Source organism: Hipposideros armiger, unplaced genomic scaffold, assembly GCF_001890085.2.
Source record: "Hipposideros armiger isolate ML-2016 unplaced genomic scaffold, ASM189008v1 scaffold_92, whole genome shotgun sequence".
In the NCBI taxonomy this organism is placed as follows: domain Eukaryota; kingdom Metazoa; phylum Chordata; class Mammalia; order Chiroptera; family Hipposideridae; genus Hipposideros; species Hipposideros armiger.
In genome coordinates, this window is record NW_017731442.1 from 2,403,607 (window position 1) to 2,427,740 (window position 24,134).

Here is a 24,134-nt window from a genome sequence, read left to right on the forward strand (position 1 = left end):
CAAGTATAGAAGAAGGGATATGGTCAGGTGGTATCAATAAGGACAGGTAAAAAGCAGATCTGTCGGGTTTTAGGCTCCTAGAGATACAGGTTTTAAAGTCCTCTGTTGACCATATAAGCCTTAGGCTGAAGATGGTATGTGATGTCTCCTTTTCTGTGGACCGTGACCATCTAGGTGGCCAAGACAGGTATAGTCTCCAGAAGAAAGCATCTCTGGGACAGTGAGCTGTTGGGGGACACATTTTTGTTTCTCAGCCAAGACTCAGTCATTTCCACTCTCCTCCCCAGGAACCGAGATGGAGACTGAAAAAACAACATGCAAAAAAGAGGTGATTCAACTTCAAAATGAACCCTGTAGGCAAGTTCAGACCAAAAACTCCCAGAACAAAATATGACTGCCCTTGGCCAGATCCCAAAGGGAGGGCCCGTTTCTACTTAATTTGGAGCATGAAGCCAAGACCCGTGCTGGAGTCTCAAAAAGGCCACAGTGCAACCCCCTTAGTGACCTGCAGTGTATAGAAGACCCACGAACCCACAGCAGAGGAGCCTGAGGGAGGGGCACGAGTTAGCTGGCGGGGCGTACAGATACCTGATTTGAGTGCTTTCTGGGCTGTACCACACTCTCTCCTGGAAGTCACCTGCCCATGCCTCAGTCAAGTTATGCCTCTTAGTTTCAGATGTTTTTCATTCCCAGAGGAAGGTCGGGTGGCCACAGATGGCTCAAGTGGGGGATACAGGACCAAATGACCGTTGGGAGCTGGCCAAAGTGGACCGCCACTTCTCAAACATCCCTGGGTCTGTCAGTCCTACCAGTTCCACACCTTCTGTGTCCCTCCCAGTTATTATGAGCTGCAGGAAGAGGCACGAGGCCCTGGGATCAGCCAGAGTTCCAGTGTGTCCAGAACTTTGTGAGGCTGGGAATGTTCTCTCCCTGTGCCGTCAATACATCAGCCACACTACCTGTGTCGGACGGCACAGATCGAAACATACATAACAGATGTGTTATACTGATTTTTTTTTTTGTGGTCACTAATTGGCTTAACCTTTCTCAATTCTTAGCGAAATTACGGTCCTCTCATTATTTTCATCAAACTCCACAGGAAGGGGGAAAGAAGAGACCCAAATAGACCTGGTTTCTTACTTTATGATGTTTATTATGAGAACTCTTCATCAGTCCTCATTACAGGCTTTCATCTCCAGCCTTCTCCATACCACCGCGGAGGGCAAAGATCGTTTAGGGAAGGAAGACTACAGTTCAGGAAAACTGGGTCAGTTATGTATTCCAGAAGGGGAAGAAAACACACATTCTTTATTCTACTGCTTCAAACAGATGTGCCACACAGGTAGTGAGAGTGGAAGATACAAACACAGCAGGCCAGGAAGGTGGGGCTGGCGTGGTGGAGCAAGTTTCTGCTGCACAGTGGACAGCTGGCCTGATGATTTCACTGCTGCTGCCAGAGGGGGCCTGGTCAGAGCTGGCGCAACCAGGGTCAAGGGCAGCACTGCTTCTCATGGCTGAGTGTGGCCCATTGGGACAGTGGCTCTTGCGAAGCACGGCTTGGCCTCCAAACCCTGAGCAGAATCCCGTCTCTGTGAACAGGTGCTGATGGCACTCCTTCCGCCCCTCGAGAGCCTCCACAGACAGCGTGCCTGGGAGAAGCAAGCTGGTCTGCAGCACAGGCCACAAACAGCATAGCGCTTTGGTTTAAGAAGTTTCACACCATGTCAAGGACAGGCCACCAGAACAGCATCAGCGTTAAGAACTGTCACTCACCCTCACCACCATTAAAGACACTGAGGCAACAAGACTGCGAGTCTGCAAAACCCCAGGGAGGAGAGGGTGCAGGGCTGCGCTCCCCGCGTGTCCTCAGCCTGCAGTGCTGGACACCCGACTGGGTGCCTCTGGGATGCCCTGTGAGAGGCAGGGTGTCCCTCACAACACACACAAGTGCTCAGTGGATCTGGCGGTAAAAGACAAACGTATTCCATAAACCCATGTGCTGCTGCTCCTGCTTCCTGGAGCACTCTTGCTGTCCCCAAGCACCTCACAAGCACGCGTGACATTGCGTCATTGTCAGTGCCTGATTTGATCATTCTGTGTACAGCAGAGAGCCACCTACCTACAACAAGCCAGCGCTAACCTCCAATCCTGCAGAACAAAGCTAGAGAACGATGGCCAGGCCAAGCTGTAAGGTAAGTGGATGACACTGGCCAGAAAGACAAAGGCGCCCCAAGCGCAATGCACTCACCCACAAAGACTAAAGCAGCCTGCCCCCGGCGGCTGGTGGGGGAAATGGGTGAACCAAGAGCAGGAGTCTCTGCAGACAACCGTCTTGGCGGTCACATACCTCGGCAGGTGCTGCCCATCCTTAGAGCTCCTGCCATATTCAGCCCCGAGGGGAGGGGCACAGGGGCTTTCCCAGGCCAGGAAAGACACTCTCCAAAGCTGCTAGGCACAGGGCATACAGTCCAAGGAGGATCTATTTACAGCGTACCTGACAGTCAATTATCAACGTACCCCTAGGAAACAGGACTTCCCCTTGCTTCTCACTTTGCCTTGTTTAAATATTATTCGTGGTGTCAGGAAAATGGGAAAGAAAGCCTGGGTGGAGCAGTGAGAGGAGAGAGATACAGGAAGACAATAGTGGGAAAGAAAAGGAGACTGGAAAATAAAGAGATGAGTGGGGAGGCTCCTGGGGGGACACAGGGTACTGTGGCCCTGGAGAAATGACCCTCGTTACCTAGAGAACCAGCGTTTAGCCTTTGCAGCTGGACGAGCTCTGGTAATTGCTCTCTTCTCACAGGCTTGTCGGCCATGCGGAGGGATCCTTGTGACGTCCTGCATGTGTCTTAATAGAAAACTGAATAAACAGCCCTGGGATTACAAAAGCTTCCTCAGTAGGCTGGAATGCAAAGGCAAGACGGTGCCCATCTCCAGCTCCTCCAGTCCAGACAGGCATTCGGTTCTCTGGAACTGCCTGCTACAATGTATATAAAGTACAGCAAGTCTCTTTTTCTGTTAAAAAGCCGGTGACACCAGACCACAGGTCTGATTAATTCAGAGATGTTCCAGGGCGCAAAGTAGCCAGTAGTGTCCAAATGGGGAGACAACTGGTGGTGGCAGCAGTCCCCGATTCCCAAGGCCGGTGCCCCTTGCCCTCTCTGGGATGGCTGAGCTGTCCATCTGCTGAATTCTGGGCATGCTGGGCTCAGGTGTCCGCCGGGTTTACCTCTTTGGAACAGAAGTAGTGCACGACCACTCCATTGGGGTATCTCGCAAACGCGCTGCAGGGAAGGCACACGACTGGAGTGAGGACTGCCCCTAAGAAAGCGCGTCTCACCTGGAAAAGGCACCTTACCCGGGAGCACCCTCACCACAAAGAGCAGCCTGCCCCTATGGTGTCTGGATTTACATAGCCACCATCTCTGTCCAATAACCAGGCAGAGGAGGAGGTCCACGCAGTTTGAGTGCATGGGGACACTTCCTGCTAAGTCATCAAGGTGAAATCCATGGGCAGCTGGGGCAGTCCGCCAGCCTGGCGCAGTACTGGCTTACTGAGAGCCAGCAGTGCTCCTCAGAACAGATCTCAGGCTAATTCTAACAAGGGACGGAGAGTTAGGTCTTTCTAATGAAAAGGATTCTTCCATGTAAGAAAAAAGACAAATCACTCTCCCCCGAGGGAAAGGGGACCAGCTAGCACATATGACCTAAAACAGTATGATTCTGGCTAAGGATTCTCCTCAAATTATGAGGCAGCAGGTTGAAATATTTTTTTGTTTCTTCAAAGGTGCATCCTTAAAAGATAAGGACTTTCTCCCACATACAGCTCTCCACACCCAGTGGCTACATGTGCAATTTCTAGCTGCCAGCGGGGAAGGGCTGGATGGGCAAGAAGTCAGCAGCCCCGTGCCATCCCTTTCAGGTCTTTAAAAGTCTCAGAGCCCACCCCAACAGATAACATGGACTGCTCTCTGGGGCCTCAAGAATGAATGGTGCCCAGGACAGTCAGCAAAGCATGCTTTCTGCTGGGGTTAAAGGTCAGACTTCCACCTGAGCACGACCCACCCCAGAGGAGACCCTGCAGAGCTGCAGAGGCTGCTTACCTGTTCCCGATCTTCTTCTTACACACCGTGCACACCTTCTCCTCTGTGATGATGCACTTCACCTGCTGGTGTAAAATCCGCTCTTCCTGGACCTAAGAGGGCAGAGGGATTGGGGGGGGGACGTCCCATGGCTGACTGGCAGAGATTCCCCTAATTAAAACAGTCACAACTAAATATCAAGTTGGTTAAAATTGTGTTCAAGGAACCAGAGCCTTGCCTTTGTTGAAAGGAGCATGTGGTAACTGTCTCACCCTAAAAAGTACCAGCCCACCCTGGGGTTTGCAAGGCTCATACCCGCAGGAACTCTGCATGGAGGAGATTCTTAAGCACTTGATTGAACCGTTTCTTTTGTGCATTTTCTTCCAAGACTTTTTCCAGAAAGATGCGTATATCATTAATCTGAGTGTTTGCTGGCAGGAGGTTGAGGGCCTATGGACAGGAACAGAGATGGGAACAGGGTGAGGCAGGACAGAAGTGAGGCTGAGGAAACGGCCGAAGCCACAGCGCTTGCAAACCCCAGTCCCTTTCTCCATCCCCTCTTCTCATTCAATGCTCCCTGCAAGTGCCCTCCATTTCCCTGAGAACTGACCTTGGTGGTGTCCAGTTTACTGTGATGCAGCTCGAGGACCTGCAGGGCGGCCTGGAGGTTGGCTTGTGGCTCCAGCAGTTCCAGCTTGATTGGCCCCAGGCAGTGAACACTGGGGGGCGACAGGTACATCCGGAGCAGGGACAGATACACCTGTCTCATACAGGTATAAGCCATGCACGTGAGGCTGGCGGCAACCCTCCCAGAGCCCCACAGCATGGCCACACCCAAAGCTAAGAGAGTGGGTCTACAGTAACATGACAGTAACAGCTGTCATGGGACATTTAAAACTCATCATTTTCATCTTTTAAATGATTTTGGTAAAGTCAGTCAACTGACGGTATTAAAAATTAAGGATTGCAGTTTTCCTGAGAGAAAAAAGCAAATGCCTTGTTATTTGTTAACTGCTGACAAAAATGCCAACACTGCAAAATGACTCAGAGCTCCCTCATTTCCTTTGTCTTTGAAGGCTGAAACCCTGCCACATGTTTTGAGAGGTGAGGATTAAGCCAAAACGAGACGCTGCATTTCCTACTGGTAGTACTATAGCGCGTCTCAGCCTCAGCACTCAACATTTTGGCCCAGATAATTCTCTGTGGGGGCTGTCCTGTGTATTGTTTCGCAGCAACTCTGGCCTCTACCTCCTAGATGCCAGGAGCACCCCCACCCCCAGTTATGGCAATCAAAGACGTCTTCGGAAATTGACAAATCCATGTGCAATCTAGACAGAGCACGTATGTGCACCTGCTCAGAACCATCAGATGTGCTTTCTCAATAGGCTGACCATGTCGTTTATTACACAAGGCAGGATTCTCTTGAGAGAGAGAGACAAGGGTGCTATTCATAATGACATGGATGACAACAGATGTAAGCCAGAACTTTCCCAAGCAAACCAGGACATATGGCCACTCTCCCTCTCCCTCAATATACACAGGCACGATCAATCATGCCCATGCCCTGTCCTGTCTTAGCCAATCGTTCATACCGGTGTCACCTGTGGCCTAACAGAGGGGGTTAGGAATGCCAAGGGGACAGAAATGCACATGTGCTCCTTGGGGCCAGGGCCACTACTTACATCTTTGTTGCCATCTTTGTTTTGGTCATAATGCTTGTGGCAGTACCTGCAAGGGAGACAATGGTGAGACAAGGCCAGAGAGAGGCAGGTCATCGGCGCTATCTGCACGGGCTACCTAATGATAACTGAAATCTGAGGCCAGCACAGGAGGCAATTTCGCTCCTGCTGCAGAGGGGAGGTGGCTGTCTTAGCCTCTCATGCCTCTCATGGGGGTCTGCTTTTAGGCCCCTTGGGAGGTGGGGTGACGGGGTCAACATACTCCTCAGCCATCTTTGTATCCTTCAGGATGTGGACATAGATGAAGAGAGCTTGCTCATGTTTCCCCATGCGTCCCAGCAGGAGGGCACGTTCTTCTAAGAGGCCTGTGAGGAAACAGGAATGGAAGTCACCATCACCACCATTTTGCAAGCACAAGGCCAGGGGCTAAGCTACTAGAGAAACGGATATTGGAGCAATAGAAACTGGGAGAAAATATTTTTATTACTTGAGATTTATTCAAGGGGAAAATTACTAAAATGTTAAAAGGGTGGAGGGAGCTGTTTTAGGAGGTACTTTATCCCATCTTTTTTGTGATTGCTTAAAATGGGGCATGAACACTCATTCAATAGCTAGGTGCACAGGAGGTGCCTACAGTGTGCCAGACACTTCAACTAAGGGACATAAACTCTTGGTCTCTGCTCTTGCTGAGCTTACACATCAGAGAGATTATGCCAGAATACAAAAATTGCTAAATAATAAATGTGGCCAAGAACATGAACTGAGACAATAAACAGGTTTAAACCTGGCTATCCATGAGCAGGTGGTTCACACCCACAATCACGGTACGAAAGTGAGTCCTCAGAGGGGGCAGAAAAGGAGCACTGGCCTGAAACGTGGTTTTTCCCTAGTCCAACAGGGGAAAGGGAAAGATAGATTTCTGCATTACCTTTAGCTGAAGTGGCTTCTGGACCCAAGCCGGACACTCACCATCAAAAGGAAAATCACAGATGAGCCGGCCTGGATCATAGTAGCCGGAAGTTTCCAAGAACATAAGGAGCTTCCCTCGATATTCTCCCAGTTCACCCTCTTCCTCTCCAGCAGGGACGGGGGTTTTGCCTTTAAAGGAAACCAAGCTCAACATGAAAGGATGCTGCCAGGCAGCAGTGGGAGGTTATCAAGAAAACGAAGGGGAGCATGCCCCACAGCCCTCCCTGGATGGCATCTGTCTCTCTCTCTCTCGGAACATCACCTTTTCATGTACCTTTATTTAAAGATTAGGAAACAGGCCTAGGACCTTGCCCAACATCACAGACAGCTGTTCACTGGCTGAGCTCGAAATAAGCCCCAGGATTTTACCTCTGCGACCTCCACCACCTCAGCGAGCTGTTCCACAGTTTTCATGATTCTGATCTGGCCCAGAGCAGATACCAGTGGACCCATTTCACAAAGGAGGGAAACCAAGGCACAGAGAGAGGTTAGGTGACAGGGCCGCAGAGATGCGGCCAGCACATAGAATTGGGCTTTGATGCCCTTCTCACTGTGCACCGTCCATGGGACACTCTCTCACTCACCCCATTCTCCCAGTTCATGCCTGACCACAGCCTCATTGTCACCGTGTGTCCTTTGGCCAAACAGCTCATCTCTAGTCTCTGTCTACCCATGGACAGCCTCTCTATCTCTGGGACCAGTTTCATCTTGTGGACAAAAAAAGGGGGGTCTAAGGAAAGGAACCTCACAGGGTGATCTGATCATAAATTCCTTGGTGGGTAGTCACGCCCCAGGCCTCTAGCTTCTTTAGTGAAAGGTTCTAAGCGCCCCTGCCCCGTTGTTCTTGTGCATCTAGGTTAACACACCTTTGAAATTCCACAAGTAATACCCCTCGCAGGCATAACCATCCCTAAGAAAGCACATAATCTTCTAATCCAATCCCTGCCTTGCTTTCTCCCACCCTCATGCTATCTTCCTTACATTCCTTCCTTAATTTCAAATACATAAAAGAAGCTGCCAAACTGTTATTCCTCTGGGGGGGCATTTGAGATCTTGCTCCCAGGCATATGTCGTCAGTTTGGCTCTGATAAAGTCAAATTGCAGGTTTGGAAGTTTCTTACATTGACAATCGCTAAGCAACTGCTCTGTCTACAAACTGAATTCTTCCTTCAGGGAGCATCTCTTCACTCTTTTCACCATTCATCCCCATTTTACACTGAACAAAACAGCAGTTTTCATGTGGATAATTGCATTTTGCATTCGCTTAGCACTTTCAGCTCCCTACAGCACTTCTCCATCTATTATCTTGTTCTACCCCAATAAGCCCGTGAGACTGACAATGTCCCCCCTACTGCACAAATGCAGAAAAGGGGGCACAGGGAAATGAGTGTGAACAAGGAGAGAATCTAGTGGATCTTTCTTCCTCCCCCCCCCCCAAAAAAAAGAAAGAAAAACGAAGGGGATGGGGTTCAACAATGTCACCACAATGATCAGAAGGGGCCTCCAGAAAAATAAAAGGGGGGGGGGAGCCTGCAGAGTGGTTTTCAGTTGGCCTTCTCTTAGTTTATGGTCTCTACATGGGCCCCAGACATCAGTTTGTGGTAAGAAAAAACAAAACTGAGTAGAGAAAAACTTTGGTAGGCAAACCTGTTTCTTATCTTAAAGACAGATATGTTCCTTGCCCCTCCCCCAGGGTGACGCCCAGAGATGCTGAGACTACAAATCCAGACATGGACTGCCGAGTCTCACGTGAAGGGTTCCTCTGAGGAACTTCCTGCCCACCTGAGGCCCACAGAGAAGTCGGCTTCCCTACGTCACACACAGTACCCTGGGGTCCCAGCTCGCCTCTAAGGCCCGGGGCCACATGGCTTTCTGTGAGAACTGGTACCTGCAGGGAAGGACAGGAGATACTCCTTCATCAGACCTTGCACCTTCTCACAGTACAGCTGGATCAGGCAGTTGTGGAACCGAGAGCCTGTCTCCTCCCAAACGTGGATGATGTGTTCCTAAGGTGAGATGTAGGTCTGTCTGGTACCCTCAATGCTGTGACCCAGCCCAGTCACCCAGTCTCCCTCACATTTCTAAAGCCCAACAGGTCCCATCCAGATTGTCCCCTAATTAAGCTGCAAAGATTACCAAGGGATAGCTCTTCTAAGACCACTGGGAAATTTCGCAATACAACCCAAAAACATTGGGAATTCTATGCTTGATTTCCAATCTAAGCTCTGCTATTAATTTCGTCTCATAAGCCTCCAAATCAGCCCACGTAATTAAGGTTAAATATTTGCATTCTGGTACTTAAAACCGATTTGGTTGTCCTGTGGTCACAGTTGAGTTAGGCTGTACAAATGTGGCTTTTGGGATGCTTTTCTTGAACGTTTCTCTTTTATCCCTCTGTACTTTACCTAGGTTTAGAAGGTATCAACAAACAGTGACATTTCCAGTTTGGCCTACTGGGATCTCTTTCTTCAGAGCATGTTGAAATAACCCTCTTCCTTACATTTTTACCAATCCCCAAGTGACACAAACACCAACCTAAACTACCTAGTAACAGACCCATATAGTCCTGGATCCTGGGTTTGAAGCTTTTTAGTTCAGACCAAAAAAATATCTTACCAAATAAGGAATAGCCAGGCCCTTAAAATTCTCTACTAAGAAGCTGAGCACTCGGTCTCGCGGCAGGCACTCCACCTCTGGGAGGTCTTCGGTAAATATCTGTTAAAACAAACCCAAGCTCTAGCACGTAACCACCTGTCTGCAATGCTGCCTAACGCACGCGCACACAAGTGGGGGCGTCGAGTGGATAGACTTGGAGGGGGAAGGGCATACAAGAATGCATTTGCAGCCAGTTAGTGTGGGACAGACTAGGCTGCAGGTCTCCTGACACCTGTGCAAGGCTCTTTCCCTGACACTACCCTGTCGTTTCTTGTTCCCCAGTCTACTCTTTTGTGCACCAGATAAACTGCACAAATCCTTCCTCGCTGTCCATCTATCGCTGTCCTAAGTACAATCAGGACCACCCGGGGTGCCAGATAAATCCAAAGACCTCCTGTGACCTACCTTTAGGCCATCCTCTGGAAAGTCTCTCAGCACCCACACCGAGTAGGAAAAAATCAAGTGCAGGTTTTCTGTGCCTAGAAGGAAAAGTAAGACTTGTCTGCAGGTGAGGACTGGGAAGGAGGTACCCAGGCTCTCCAGAATTTATTTTCCAGAGAAGATAGCTCTGTCCAAGCACCAGTCATTCAGAGCTGCTTGGTCCCCCTGAGCCGGCTACATACCAAAGGGCTGTTATGGTTCCACCACTGGGGGACTTTCCCCCCAGTTGGAGGAACAAAGCTGGGGAAACTCAAGGAGGGAAGGGACTGAGCAGGCAGGATCAGAGATGGAGGGCGATCCGGTACATTTGAACACAATTCCTTTCCAGCTCCGCTTCCACAGCTGGACTTACCCAGATGTTGCAGATACTGCACCGTCCTCTCATGGCCTTTCAGAGGGGAGTTTGCTTTCTTGGACTGGTCCACCAGCACCTGCAGAGCTGGCCGCGAAGCCCAAGAACATGGTCGTGAGACTCTTCCAGAAGGCTCATCCCCATGGGAGGTTTATCACACCCGAGTTTCCCCTGTCAATGGACAAGAGACCCTCCCAGATCAAAGAAGGCCCCGCCTCCGGTCACCTTTCTCATGGAGCCCCTTCTTCTCGTACAGGATTATCAGTTCACTGTACTTGTGAGCCTTCTTCAGCACATGTTCACTCTCTTCGATGTGGCAGTGATTGTTCTCCAGGCGCAGCAAGGGGGCCACCAGGGCCACGTTCGTCTGCAGAGGAAGCATGACTTCAATGGGAACTGCTTCCTGGGGAGCTGCGCCCTTACCCAGCCAAGGCCTACTACAGGCTGAAAGGCCAGGGGTGGAACACAAGCAAGAGAAAACAAACCACCCCTTTTCAGGACTACAGGTAGTGGCTGTTAGAGCATTTATGCTCTTTCTACAACATGTTTTAATGGTTTGTGTTTGTTTGTTTTTTTGTGTGGGGGGCGGGATATTTTCTTTGAGAAAATACTGTTCACCTTGTAGCACTAACTCTAATCTTACAGAGAAGAGCAGCCCACTGTGAGACCCTAGGTCAGTATCTTGCCTTATCCTCTCAATTCCAAGAAGCTCAATGGCATCAGGCAAAGACTAGGTGGTTCCTATTATCAAAAAGTTCACTCTTACTAGCAGCAGGCACCCCAAAGTGGCACTTTCCCAGTTTCAGGGGCCTGGAAGATTGTGGGTAGCCGAGTACTCAGAGCGCTCACATGGAGGTAGCACTTGAGCAGGGTGGTGTCAATGATTTGCAGCAGCTTCTTCTTGGATTTGATGGTGGGAGTGCCTTCCATGAGTGGGGAGGTGCTGGACTGGTGATCAGAATCATTCAGCTTCTTTACCAATTGGCTTCGTTTCTGCAAAGGCCAGAAATGTGGGATTAAGGCCAGGAGAAATCTTCCTTTATCACTTGATCTACCAGATAATTCCAAATACCTCCAAATCAGCTCACACCTATCCACACCCTGTCTCATATTAGCATACAATGTTTTTGAAGTTTTAATATTTAATGATTCTTTAAAATTTAAGTATATTTATGACATATTGCTCAATTGTTCATTAATAATAATTGTTACAATTCAACTCAGATGACAATTTTAAAAACATAGAGTCATTTGGGTGCAGGAAATTTTAAAAAATGAAAACGACATATTTTTGTTACAGAGATATGACAGATTGACAGAGTGCTCAATGAAAGACTTTCAAGCACAAAATGTATATATTAGGATCAAATTCTATGGAGGAAGTGGGATGCGAATAAAAATTCAAGGAGTAAAAGAATCAATGTTAACTTTTTTTTTTGAGAAAAACTTTTTAAAAAATAACTGAAATCCAAGGAACACTTTTAATGTATTATACACAATGCTAAGATTTTCCTTGACACACAGATCTTCCTCATTTAATCCCAAACAGACTCCCTGAGATAGTATACAATTTTTATCAGGGATCAAAACAGATGACTGCCAAATTTCCACAGATATAGTAACAATTATTATTGAGTATTTACTACACACCAGACACTATGCCAAGTACTTTATATTTTATGCTATTTTAAACCTAAAACAAATACAGGTATTATCATCCCCATTTTATAAGTGAAGAAACCAAGGTGCAGATGTTAGATACCTTATAAGTGGCAGAGGCAGGTTTCAAATGAGGGTCTTGATTCCAAAGCCCACGTTCTTATTTTTTTTAAATCAACTTTATTGAGGTATATATTATATACAATAAAATGTATCCTTTTTAAGTGCACTATTAGATGCATTGTGACAGATACATACTGTACATGCATGTAACCACCACCCCAAAGAACAGGACATTTCTATCACCCCAGAAAGTTCCTTTGCCAAACAATCCCATCCACCCCCTAACCCACTCATACAATTTCTATCACTAGGGATTAGTTTTTACCTATTCTAGAACTTCATATAGTGCAATCATCCAGTTTGTATTATTTTGTGTCTGGCAATGCCCATGGCCTTATGTGCTCTACCATCTCTCTGGCACAATAGCAGTGATGGTTAACTTCATACATTTCAAACATCAGTGGAGAGGCCAGGGAAGAATGTGTGCCTGGGGTCCTAAAGCACTATAAATCGAGAGCCTTCTGTGGAGCCAGGGGCTTGGGAGGCATGCTGCCGCAGGAACCTTCATTTGGCACGTGGGCTGTGCAGTGTGCTGAGAGAGGCAAGATTGTGTGCTCCTTACAGGCTGCCAGCCACGGCTGGGGGCCCCTAGGACCCAATGTCAAGGAACTGCCAAGGCTATGCATGCCCGATCAGACCCGAGGGACACCAACTGCCCAAGAAGAGGTGGCAGGAAGCTGGCTTACAATTTTCCTAGTAATACTTCTCAGGGCCTACCCAGGGGACCCCTTACAAAGGTCTGAAGAACACTTCAGAGGACAAAATTTACTAAGTTCTCTGACTCTGAGTGGGTGCACAGGAAATAAATAATAGCCTTCTGCAAAAGAAATGTGGGGTTAAGAAGCTTCGATGAAGAAGCTAGTTTTAGTGTTGACTTTAAAATTTCACTTATCTGTCCATGACAGTAAATTGAAAAAAAAATTAAATGTAAATACTTCCCCTAAAAAAAAACACCAAACCATGTTTTAGAAGATTATTTATTGGAAAAAGGTCTTTCTCAATATATGGCTCAATATTTTAAAAGTAAGATATAAAACAATATATAGTTTGATATCCATTTGTAATAAGTAAACCAATAAATAAATAAACAAAAACTAATTCACAAATACATATAAAAGTCTGGAAGAACACTGAAATGTTAGTTACTTTTCTCTGGGTTCTAGGAAGAAATATAGGTGATTTGTATTTTTGCTCTATACTTTCCTGTATTTTCCAAGTTTTCTGCATACAGCAGGTATTTTTTCCAAAACTATGTATGCTAAAAAGGTTGTTTTAAAATATGTATTCTTTTTATCAACTAAAATTTACTCCTTTTAGTCCTTGAACAGCTTAGTTGTGAATTTAGCAGAAATTGAGTATGTTTCTTGATATTAGGATTTGGCAAAAAAAAAAAAAAAAAAAGCACCAAAAAACCCAGCTCAACAGTACTACTGAGCAGGGAGAGGAAGCAGGAAGACACTGTGCCACCCAGGCTTGACTTCTACAGCAGTCATTTATGGAATGCCTGTGGCATTATAGAAAACCCTCAGTTCTCTGCCAAAAGGAAGCAGGTCTTGAAACTCCCACATCAACTCTTCCATACACCTCTATATGATACCAACCTGTGTCAGGTAGTCAATCAGAGCTAAGTGAGCCTTCTCCAATTCAGCCCCGGAGAGCACGGGCAGTGGGTTGGGATACTGCAGCTGCTTCCTGTAGTCCGTGGGCAGCAGGTCTGGGTACAGGCCCATCACATGGGTAGGATCTATATGGAAGGTAAAAATGATTCCTCAGAAAGAAGCACAGCAATTTAAGGATAAAATAAAACAAGTTCCAGGCTGATTTTTTTTCCAAAAGAATGACTAAGTTCATACTCAATGAGCTATACTTATAGTTTGAGCACTATTTATATATAGTTTACTAAAACATCACAAAAATGGCGTGACTACATTCTAACTCACAGACACATATACATATGCAGAATTAGCACTGAAAATTTATTAACTCTCTTAAAGTATAGGAGAAAAAAGTTTCGCAAGGAAAAATTGATAAGATATTGATGTTGAAAAGAGCAATAAACTGAAAACTAAAAAATTATATATAAAAAAAAAATGGCGCCCTCCTGTGCACTACTCGTGTGCAAGCTCCACACCAGGGGAACAATGGTCCCAAAAACCTCCAGCTCCCGCGCCAAAGGCACTCAGCTCAGTCCTTCCCGGAGGCTCCTGGGCCCTGCTCACAAAGCCACTCCCTCCACTAGGAACTGGGTGCTACTTCCCACACAAAACTGATAAGCTATGTAAAAGCCGAGGAATGGAAGCATGTGCAGAGGTTCTGTCTACATTTACAAGACTTTTTATTCACACTGGCTTCATCAACAAAACTTGAGAAATCCAGGAGTGTCTCGCCTAAGGATACAAAAGTTGAAAACAACTTATTCTTTATTACAGCAACTCCCTCAAAGACACATCGACTCTTCAACAAACAGTGCCAAATGACATTTTTCAAACCCTACACCCTTTCAACAATTTGTCTTGGAAACTTTGCCTTGCAGTGTGCACAAACACTAAACCATTATATCACCATTCTTACCCAAACCTAATCACACCCTCCCCCCACACTGAAAGACCTGCTTGAATGCATATTTCAAAACCTGAATAAATATGTGTCGCGCCCTGCCAAAAAAAAAAAAATATATATATATATATATATATATATATATATATATATATATGTCAAAAAGGAATATTACTAAAATAAAAAGACCAGACAACAGGCTAGGGCAAAAAACTGCAGCGTATATGGCAAAAGGCTAATAGATTGATTACACAAAACAAATTCACACAAATTGGTAAAATTTAGGTGAATTGGTAAAATTTATGATGACTGTTATATAGTTATTATCTTAAAAAAAATCTGTCTCCTTTTATAAGCTTGTTTCTACAGGGTATGGTCTATCATGTTTTTATCTCTGTATCCTCAAGACCTGATATCATACTTGGATTGTAGCAGGCATTTCATTCGTTCAAAAATATGTACTGGGTATCTACTGTGGGCTAGGTACTGTGTAGGGTGAAAAAAACGCTATAACAATTTTTAAGTAACAAAAGCTATGAAAGTGTATTATAATTGTTAAAATGTATACAATGAAAAGAAATTTGCATGTGGAAGAGACAAAATGGGAGTCAAGATTGGAGGTGAAATTTTTCCTTGATGTTTTAAATAAACTTTTGGTACTAGCATTGCTTTATTTTCATTTAAAAAAACATTGGCGGAATATTCCATTATGGACCCAAGTTCTATACAAGCTGACCAGAAGAAAAATGTTACACAGCCTTGCCTTGAACCTTCCAGAATCCATATCATCCCCAAGTCACTGTGTCTGGCCACAGTATTTCCACTTAGCCAGGAAGACTGTTCTTCAAGGTCAGAGAATTGTGATAACATGAAAAAAACATGAGAAGGGGCAACTGAACAGAACAGTTGGCAGTCCCATGTGACAGCCGCATGGAAGCGCAGTGTGAGCAAAGCAGACAGCTGCTGGGGACCCTAAGTGAACACATGGCCCTCGCTGAGGCCTCGTCCACCTCCTGCCACCAAGGTTCGTGTCAACAAACGTGGCTCTAATCACACTGTTCTGCTTAAAACCCTATGATATCACCCAAAACCTACCAAACAAAGTCCAACCTCCCTCCCTTGTGGCATTCAGGGTCCTCTAAAATCTAGCCCCAGGGTCTCTTCTTAGCGTGATCCGGCAATCACCACAAATGTCACACTGGGCTCTGGTTCACAGGTCCTCAGACAAGACTGGGGCCTCTTGCTGCCGCACTTTGCTTTACCTTCCACTTTTCCTTCTCATGCTTCAGGGTCCAGCTCTCCCCTTTTCTCCTGGGCAGACCTCTCACTTCTCTTCGCTCCTGGAGAACTTCTTCACACTTATCCCAGTGTTTTACTTAGCAACTTTATGTGCAAGCTCTTTGTGGACACAGAACATGTCTTATTTATCCCTGAAGCCCACGAAGGAAGACAGAGCTGGCACTGACAATGCTCATCTGATTTGCCTATTGGGGCAGCGTGTTCTCTGAGTCCAGCTGAATACCCAGTACAATACAGACATGTAATTAACAGTGGAATTAAGTTCCTTATGCAGAATGCAAGATACAGATCAACTCTGCTCTAGGCACACGGATCTGGATCTGGCTGTCCCTGCATTCTTCCAACCTCACTGCATTTGCATTAGCTGTTCCCTCTGCCTGGAATGCTCCCCAGAAATCTGTAGGGCTCATTAAATCATCTACTTCAAGCCATACATGAAATCTCTCCTGTCCAGAGATGCCTTTCCTGTTTTATCTTCACTTACAATCCTTACTTCTGTCTTAAGTACTCCTTAACCCCTTCCCCCTGCTTTATTTTTCTTGGTACTTATCACTTCCCAATATATTATAATTTTGCGCATTTATTTTGTTGTCTGTCCCTTCCCCATCAGGATATAAGCCTCACTACTTGGCACCTAGAATAGTCTTTAGCACCTGGTAGGAGCTTGATAAAACTTTTGTTGAGTGACAGAATAAATGAGTAAATTATGAAAATAGCATTTGAACCAATCCAACAGTCTAAGGCTCAATTTGAAGATCTAAATATGAGTTTCAAGAAATATAAGAACTATCTCATTCACACTCTTGCCATTCCACACCATCACACTCAACCACCAAAACCCCAACTCTCAGGGCCTCAATGTAGGAGTCTTCTCATCAAGCCCTCCTGCAAACACCTGTAGCACTTACTTTCTACCTTGCATTAGAGCTTTTTATGTAAAGTTATAGGATGCCACAAGGAAATAACTAAACATTTTTAGAATTTTAGATGTCTTAGAGAATTTGATGAAAGGTATTGGTCCTCTCTCCAGAAAAACCCACAAAGGAACAAAATTTTACATCAAGGGTGGTTCAGAGACTTGCTAAAGACCACTCACAGGCCCTGTGTCCCCAGTGGGAGGAGACAGAGCTTCTTCCTGATTCACAAGGGGTACATATATCACACCCTTAGGAGAGGCCTATGTGTGGAAAACAGGAAAGGGAGGAGCCAGAAAGCAAACCTGGGCCCAGTCCATCCTGCACTAAGGGGACGAGGGGACTCTGGGTCTGGTAGTAGGACAGCCAAGCCATTTGAGACTGTTCTCTGCAGCCAGGCCTCCCTCTGACTCAGAAGAAACATGTCTCCACAAAACTTCTGTGCCCTTGAAGCAGTCTTCTGACTTCGCATTCCAGGTAAAGTCTATTCTGCTACAACCCGTGTCTCTTTAATGTGAATTAGCTCATGCGCAGTTGGTAAGTGGGAAAATAATGTCAGTATGAGGCAAAAGCTGTGTTGGTTTGCATGCAATTGTCCCCAGTGTGTTAATGTTTTGAAGTGACCAGGGGCAAGCGTTCTCATAATCAAAGAGAAAGCCTTCCTAACTCCACAGGAAGATCTAAAAAAAATATATATATAGCTGAAAATCCTATGGAAGTGCCCTCTTTTAGTGTAAGTAGTGGCTGGTTAGTAGTCTATTTCAAAAACCACTTTTCTTAATATTAAGCGAAGTCATCTGGGGAAGCTGAGAGTAAAAATGAAGCAAAGATGTTTTCCCCATGTTAATTTTTGGAGGAGTCTCATAAAGAAGTCTATACCCAAGTTCAGATTTTTTATTTTGATGAAACTAGTTTCTATTAGAAGCAAATGTTCTCAAAGATCTGTATCTCAAAGGAGAAAGCACAGCCCCAGGGTTTAAGACAACAAAGGACTATCACGTTGGGTACCAACAGTGGGAATTTAATTTTAGTAGAATTGTTATTGTTTTTATAAGTGCTCTGCTTACAAAGTTGCCTAGGTTTTCAGTGGTCTGCTCCAAACTTATTTTTCTCATAAGCCCTGTTGTTTTTCATATTTGTTATAGAATATAAGGTTTGCAGGACCACAGTCAAGGAACAAAAATGCCTGTACCTCAAAACACATAAAGAAGGGTGCTCTGGGAGCCATGTATGACTATTCTGGCCCCTGAAAAGGGATCTAGCCTCCCTACTATAAGTAAATAAAGAGATAATCAGCCTCATGTGACTTTGGTTAGGGTCAGGCTGGGATCAGTGTTCTGATGATCTCTAGATTCACTACTGGACCTGAGGACCTGACCTTAGACCAAGGTCAGTCAATGGAGGTGCTGCCCAAGAGGTCCAGTCAATAGCCAGCTGCCCCCTAAACAACACAGCCACCAGCAGACATCTCCTCCGGCTGCAGAAAAGGATCCATTTGTGCCTTATCTTTCCTACTAGACTGTTCTTTGAAAGCAGAATTCCTGTCTGATTATTTCTGCTTGAGGCCCAACAGAGTGCACCGCACTCTCTAGGAGCCCAGTACATATTTGTGGAGTGAATAAATTAAAAGGTAGTAGCATCATTAGGACTGAATTTAGAGCTTTGGGATTGGGGTTTGAGTATTGTCGGTACACGGAAAAAGGATCAAATTACCACAGCAGTTCTACCTTATTAGTCCAGTGTCTTTCCAAAGAGCTGGTGGTACACTGAAAATAAATGCCCCAACTGAGTTCATTCGGAGGAAGAACAGTAGATATTTATGGATTTCAGGTTTCCCCCAGCTTCTATCTCCCTTCTTAACAGCAACTTATTTCCTTTTGGCAAGCTCCCTCTTCCATACCATGTGTAGTCTTGGTGAGAGAACAGTTCTAGGCACCTACCTTTGCCCTCAGAAACAGAGGGGGACCACACCTCTTTCCCCACCCCTAGTGCAGTCAGAGGGAGTGAGACCATGACCTAATTCTGGACAATCAGATCCCCTTGATCTTGAGAAAGTGGTTCAAGGACGACAAGCAGTGTAGCACACACCAATATCCTACACGCTCCTCTTAGGTAGTGTGGGGTCTGTGTTCCCTTGCCTTAGACCTGGAAGAAATGGTGGAAGTGACAGTCATAGAAGGCAACGAGGTCTCCACCTAGGTCTCTTAGATTGCTCACTCTGGGAAAAGCCAGTCGCTCTGCATGAGGACACTCAAGCAACCTTGTGGAAAGACCCACCTGGACAAGAACTGAGGCCACAACCAACACCAACTTGTTAGCTATGAGAGTGAGCCACCTTACGGATCCTCTAGCCCAGTCAAGAGTTCACATGGGGCCGGCCGAGTGGCGCGATGGTTAAGAGCTGGCTTGGGACGCCAGAGGGCCCCGGTTCGGATCCCACATATGAGGGCCAGTGACACTGCCCTCTATAGCTAAGATGCTGAACAACAGCTCGACCTGGAGCTAGGCTGCCGTGAGTCGCCGGTAAAGGCTTAGGCTGTAGCCCCTGCTGCAGTGGGTTGCCATGGGCTACCGTGTGTAGCCAGCAGCCAGCGTGAGCGGCCAGCAGCTGCTGTGAGTGGCCTTCCAGAAGCTGGCAACTGATCTACCTCGCCCGGGAAGAAAGCAATGATGGTGCCAACTTGGGCCGGTGAAGCAACGTCCTCCACAACTAGACCGAAGAACAAAATGACAGCAACTTGTCTGTTCCCCTTCCCCTAATTCCCCAGCGCTGTTCCCATTCCCCAATTCCCCAATAAAAATCTAAAAAAGAAAAAGAAAAAAGGCAAATAAAAAAGGCAAATAAAAAGGCAAATAATAATAAAAAGGCAAATAAATAAAAAAGATAAATAATAATATGATATAGAGTCAAACCAAGTACATATAGATTGATCCTAATTAAGCAAAAATGGAATATACAGAAATGGAAAGTTTAATAATAATAGCAAACACTTAATTGGCACTTATTAGTACCACACACTGCTGTAAGCACTTTACATAATCTTCACAGCAACACTGTATTATGATTTGCCCTATTTTGCAGAAGAGGAAACTAAAGCCCAGAGAGGTCTACTAACTCTCTGCCTGAGGCCAGACAGTCTGACTCCAGAGTGCCTGTCTCTCACCATGATGCTCTAATGTCTCAAGAGTTTGTAGGACACAGATAAAAGGAAGAGCTTCACTGCACTGCCCTGCATTGGCACTCAAAAACAACCTACTGTTTAATCCTACTAAGTTCAAGTCAGGGATTTTTTAATAGAACAGCATTCAATAAATACTATATAGATAATTGAATATACATTTGTTGAGCTGATAATTTTCTGTTACCTTTCTCTAATGGCAAAGGCAAATTATCCTGGAAAATTGGAAGTCTGTCTGTATTTACGGGTAAGACCAAATTCATGAGATTAGCACTATAAATACGTAACCACCATGACCACCCACAGGATCCAGTTAGAAATGAGGATCAATTTAGATAAGCCTAAACTTTCCCCTTTCTCAGAAGTCTGGTGTCATCTGCCCCATCCTTTCCAGTTTCCCCTCTCTCTCTTAATTCCTTATCCCAAGGCCACGTCCACTTATTACCTGTGCCAAGCTTAGCAAACACCTGCATGGACTCATCAAAACGCTTCTGGCAGAAGAGGTTGAAGGCATACAAGTTCTTTATGTGATGGATCTGTTGCTGCTTTTCACTATCGGAATCATCTTTCATTTCCTAATAAGAGAATAGAATAGGTAAGAGCTCACTCACTCAACAAGTATTTATTCAGTATACACTAGGTATTGAACAATATCCCTGAAGGTACAAATGCCAATGTGTATAGACAGCCACACGGTATCTGCCCTCATAGGCTGCCCTTACAGTCTAACCATAAGATTGATAAATAATTATGCACTTAAAATACAGCAGGGTTTCTACAAAATGTACCTGACCAGGACTCCTGAAAACTGTCAAGGTCATGAAATGCAAGGAAAGACTAAGAAACTGTCACGATCAGAGGACACTAAGGACACATGACAACTAAATGCAATTTGTGATTTCTGGATTTCAACCTAGAACAGAAAAAAGGACATTAATGGAAAAACTGGCAAAATCTGCATTGAGTCTAGAATTTAGTTTAAAAACAAAAAAATCAACACCAAAACAAAACAAGGTAAGAGTGATGACAGAAGTACATGGAGGGGTATGCAACTTAGTCTAAGCAGTGGGTCTGGAAAGAATTCTAGGGAGAATGTAAACTGAGGCATAAAGAATGAGCTGCAGTTAGCCAGGGGAGGCCAGGCAGGTGACAGATGGGAGAGGAGGCGGAAAGTGTGTTCCTAGCAAAGAGGACAGCACATGTGCAAGGCCCTAAAATACCAGAGAGAGAACACAGCGTGCTTAAGGAATAAAAGACACTTCACACAGCTGGTACAGTCAGGAAAGGTCCTATTCATAGTAAAAGCTAAATAAATACAGCTATTTATTATCTCTTTTTCTTCCTTGTAGCCTTTTCTTCCCCATGTCTTCCTTATAACCAATCTTTACTAAATTTAATTTCTTCCTTCAAAATATCTCTCATTTTTTTCTCTTCCTTTCCTCTTATTTTCTGTTGCCATCACAACATGCAGCACACCTGGTCCAAGCTCTCCTGCTTGGTGCTGTAAAGGCTTTCACAACCTGGTGCAGCCTCCTTACCTAGCTGATTCCCAGACATTCAAGCCACACCCTCTACTCCAGCCAGGATGGGCTCCAAAAGTCCCGGAAATACTTGTTTCCACACTTGTTTTCACTTCTTTAATTTTCTTGGGCTCTTCAATGCTCCCTGTTTCCTGTTCCTGATTTTACCTACCCTTAAAGGGTCCAACTTCAGGATGCTTTTTCTAGCCCATAAGGAACTGTCCCTTCTCTAATATTTTGCTCCACCATAGTATGCAACTGCTCTCTGAAAGTTTCATATATGATTCTTTGATTTACTTAAATAAAAGAGAGGTTCCTCAAGAGCTAAGATATTATCAACCAACATTCTTTTGTCATAGGGCAGACCACCTAATAAGTACAAGCCTAGGAAAGAGAAGGGAAAATGGAAACCCATTTCCGTCTTCTCTACTAAAGACTAAACAGATAACCTGCAGCAGGAAGATCAATAAAAAGGCCCAAGACCTTCCTTTTAAGAGAAATACAGATACTAAAATAGCTATATACTGCATGATACCCTATTTTATTTAGTTCAAAAACTAAATACATATTCAAGCATACATATATGTAAAAAATTAAACAAAAAAATTTTAAGGGCATGATAAACACAAAATTTTGGTTAATGGCTGTGTGTAGAGGGGAGGCAGAGGGATGGGATGGTGGGAGACTATAGGTTACACAATTTCTTTTTCTTGGGTAGGATGGTGGGTTCATGGATATTCATTAAATTTTAAATGAAAATAAAATAAAATAATACAGGGCAATGCACGAGTGGAAAATGACAAAATAATAAGATGCTGAAATTAAATGATAATTTTTATGGGATAGTAAACATGCCCAACTATTAGGATTGCACTTTTGTTTTAAATCCAGAACTCATACATCCAAAATAAATGTTCCTCTTCAAAAGTATCTACCGTATGTGACTATAAACATATGTATACCGAAATTTGTGACTACTGCTCTCCTTTCAGAAATAATTTACAAGATACTCTAGAAATTAAGCTTTCCTACTATCTTCATAAAATTTTCTTCTATTTTACCAAACTACCACCATCTAATTTAATGATTAGGAAAGGCTCAGAATGACTTTTGATTGTTTCCTAAAATCAAAGCCACACTCTACAGATGACAATAATCACCACTGGGGCTGTTTAAAAAGAGTATGACAGGCCTAGGGAAATAGGAGTCCAAGAAGTCTGTTGGCCATGGGAGCATTGCTGGAACCAGATCATGTCACTACTCTGCTGGGAACATCATGCAAACCAAAGAGTGAGACTTTCATAAAGAAGAGTTCAGCCCTGTGGAATGCAGCAGCTTGAGGTGGTTGCAGAATGCCTACGTAAGACCTGCTTGTCCACACACAGAAGTCCACTGTGGAAAGGGACTTTGAAAGGCCCTCGAGTGGTTGCATTCAAACTGTAATCTTACATTTACGATTGTTACTTTACTCTAATATTTGCATTGTCTTTAATTTTTCAAGGCCAGACCATATCTATTAAATTCTTTTATTCTATTAATTCTACGAGGTACTATTATTATAAATGGCATTCAGTCTACATTTGACAGATAAGCAAACTGAAAAAGTGAAATTACTTACATAGATACTTTAAGGCAGTCAGACCCCGAATCCAAGCCCCCTGACTTTCAGCTCTGTGCTTATGCTACCAGTCCAAAGTAAATGTGAACCACTAAACCCAAATTGCCTACTTTCGACAACAGTGAGGAAGGCAGACTTACACCCAAATCTCAGAAACAAGACTTACTGCAAGCTGCAGAGCCAATTCAAACTGCTTGTCCTGGAGAAGCTGTTGGATTTGGGTTGCCATGGGGACAGGAATGAGTCTCCAAACAAAATGATTGCTGGCCACATAGATGATGTTTGATCTGGAGGCAGGATTAAAAATATCAGCAAAAGTGCACAGGCTTTATGATGACACAGGTGACTTTAAAGCTTTAAAATAATATGGCAGCTCAGTAAAGACAGAAAGTCCTTACCCTCCCGATGTAATGAAACGGGGCCTTTGCAATTCAATGCTCTGGACCAGAAGCCTCGGCTCAAATGTTCGGATCTCCACATATCGAGGCAACACTGCAATGATGTAGGGAGGCTGGTGTTCTGTGCAAGAGAGAACATCTTGAGTTGTAGTTCTGGTTTAAAGCTTTAGGTTTATGGACTGTTTCAGTTGCCATTTCTAAGCTGCATTTAAATGAGACCTCCAAAAAGTCCACTAGTCAAAAACCAAGCCAGGATCCTACAAATGTGATATACAAAGACAAAAAGATTGTTCGCCTGAGTGATGATAAGAGAAATCTCCTGCCCAAAAAGGATGCATCCAACTTTGCTGAGCGTGACCTGATCCCACGTCTACCATTTCTCCAAAGAACTGGGTGGAAGCTTTGCTTGCTCTTTCTCAGCAGCCACAAAGCCAGGCCCGACAAAGGCCAGCTACAGCTGCCCCTAACAACTTATCAGTGGAAAGTGAAAGTCAAGGTTGCATAACCTCTTCTTTCATTCTCTTAGAAAGGGCAAGAGGAGGGCAACTTTTTTTTTTTTCCCTAAAATTATGCTAAAGAAAGAGTTCCACGTTTCTGGCCAATGTTGTTTCTGCTCGAGATTTCCAAAGGGAAAAGATACAAAACTCCATTTGATGATTAATGGTTCACAGAGAAGGCAGCTGGATGGCA

At 44.8% G+C, this 24,134-nt stretch overlaps 1 protein-coding gene across 1 annotated transcript in view; it reads right to left on the minus strand.

Annotated features, from left to right (window-relative positions):
- Positions 1 to 1,132: 1,132 nt before the first annotated feature.
- Positions 1,133 to 24,134, minus strand: part of VPS39 (VPS39 subunit of HOPS complex) — a 52,321-nt gene continuing 29,319 nt past the window's right edge. The window contains exons 9-25 of the mRNA XM_019645061.1: positions 23,445 to 23,565; positions 23,213 to 23,333; positions 20,354 to 20,483; positions 13,562 to 13,704; positions 11,028 to 11,171; positions 10,404 to 10,545; positions 10,179 to 10,265; positions 9,791 to 9,864; positions 9,347 to 9,445; positions 8,619 to 8,736; positions 6,731 to 6,859; positions 6,024 to 6,126; positions 5,765 to 5,810; positions 4,693 to 4,842; positions 4,398 to 4,532; positions 4,104 to 4,195; positions 1,133 to 3,284 (exon numbers count right to left, since the gene is read on the minus strand). Of these exons, the coding sequence (XP_019500606.1) occupies positions 3,209 to 3,284; positions 4,104 to 4,195; positions 4,398 to 4,532; positions 4,693 to 4,842; positions 5,765 to 5,810; positions 6,024 to 6,126; positions 6,731 to 6,859; positions 8,619 to 8,736; positions 9,347 to 9,445; positions 9,791 to 9,864; positions 10,179 to 10,265; positions 10,404 to 10,545; positions 11,028 to 11,171; positions 13,562 to 13,704; positions 20,354 to 20,483; positions 23,213 to 23,333; positions 23,445 to 23,565 (1,910 nt within the window). The 3' untranslated portion in view covers positions 1,133 to 3,208. The remainder of the gene's footprint in view (positions 3,285 to 4,103; positions 4,196 to 4,397; positions 4,533 to 4,692; positions 4,843 to 5,764; positions 5,811 to 6,023; positions 6,127 to 6,730; positions 6,860 to 8,618; positions 8,737 to 9,346; positions 9,446 to 9,790; positions 9,865 to 10,178; positions 10,266 to 10,403; positions 10,546 to 11,027; positions 11,172 to 13,561; positions 13,705 to 20,353; positions 20,484 to 23,212; positions 23,334 to 23,444; positions 23,566 to 24,134) is intronic.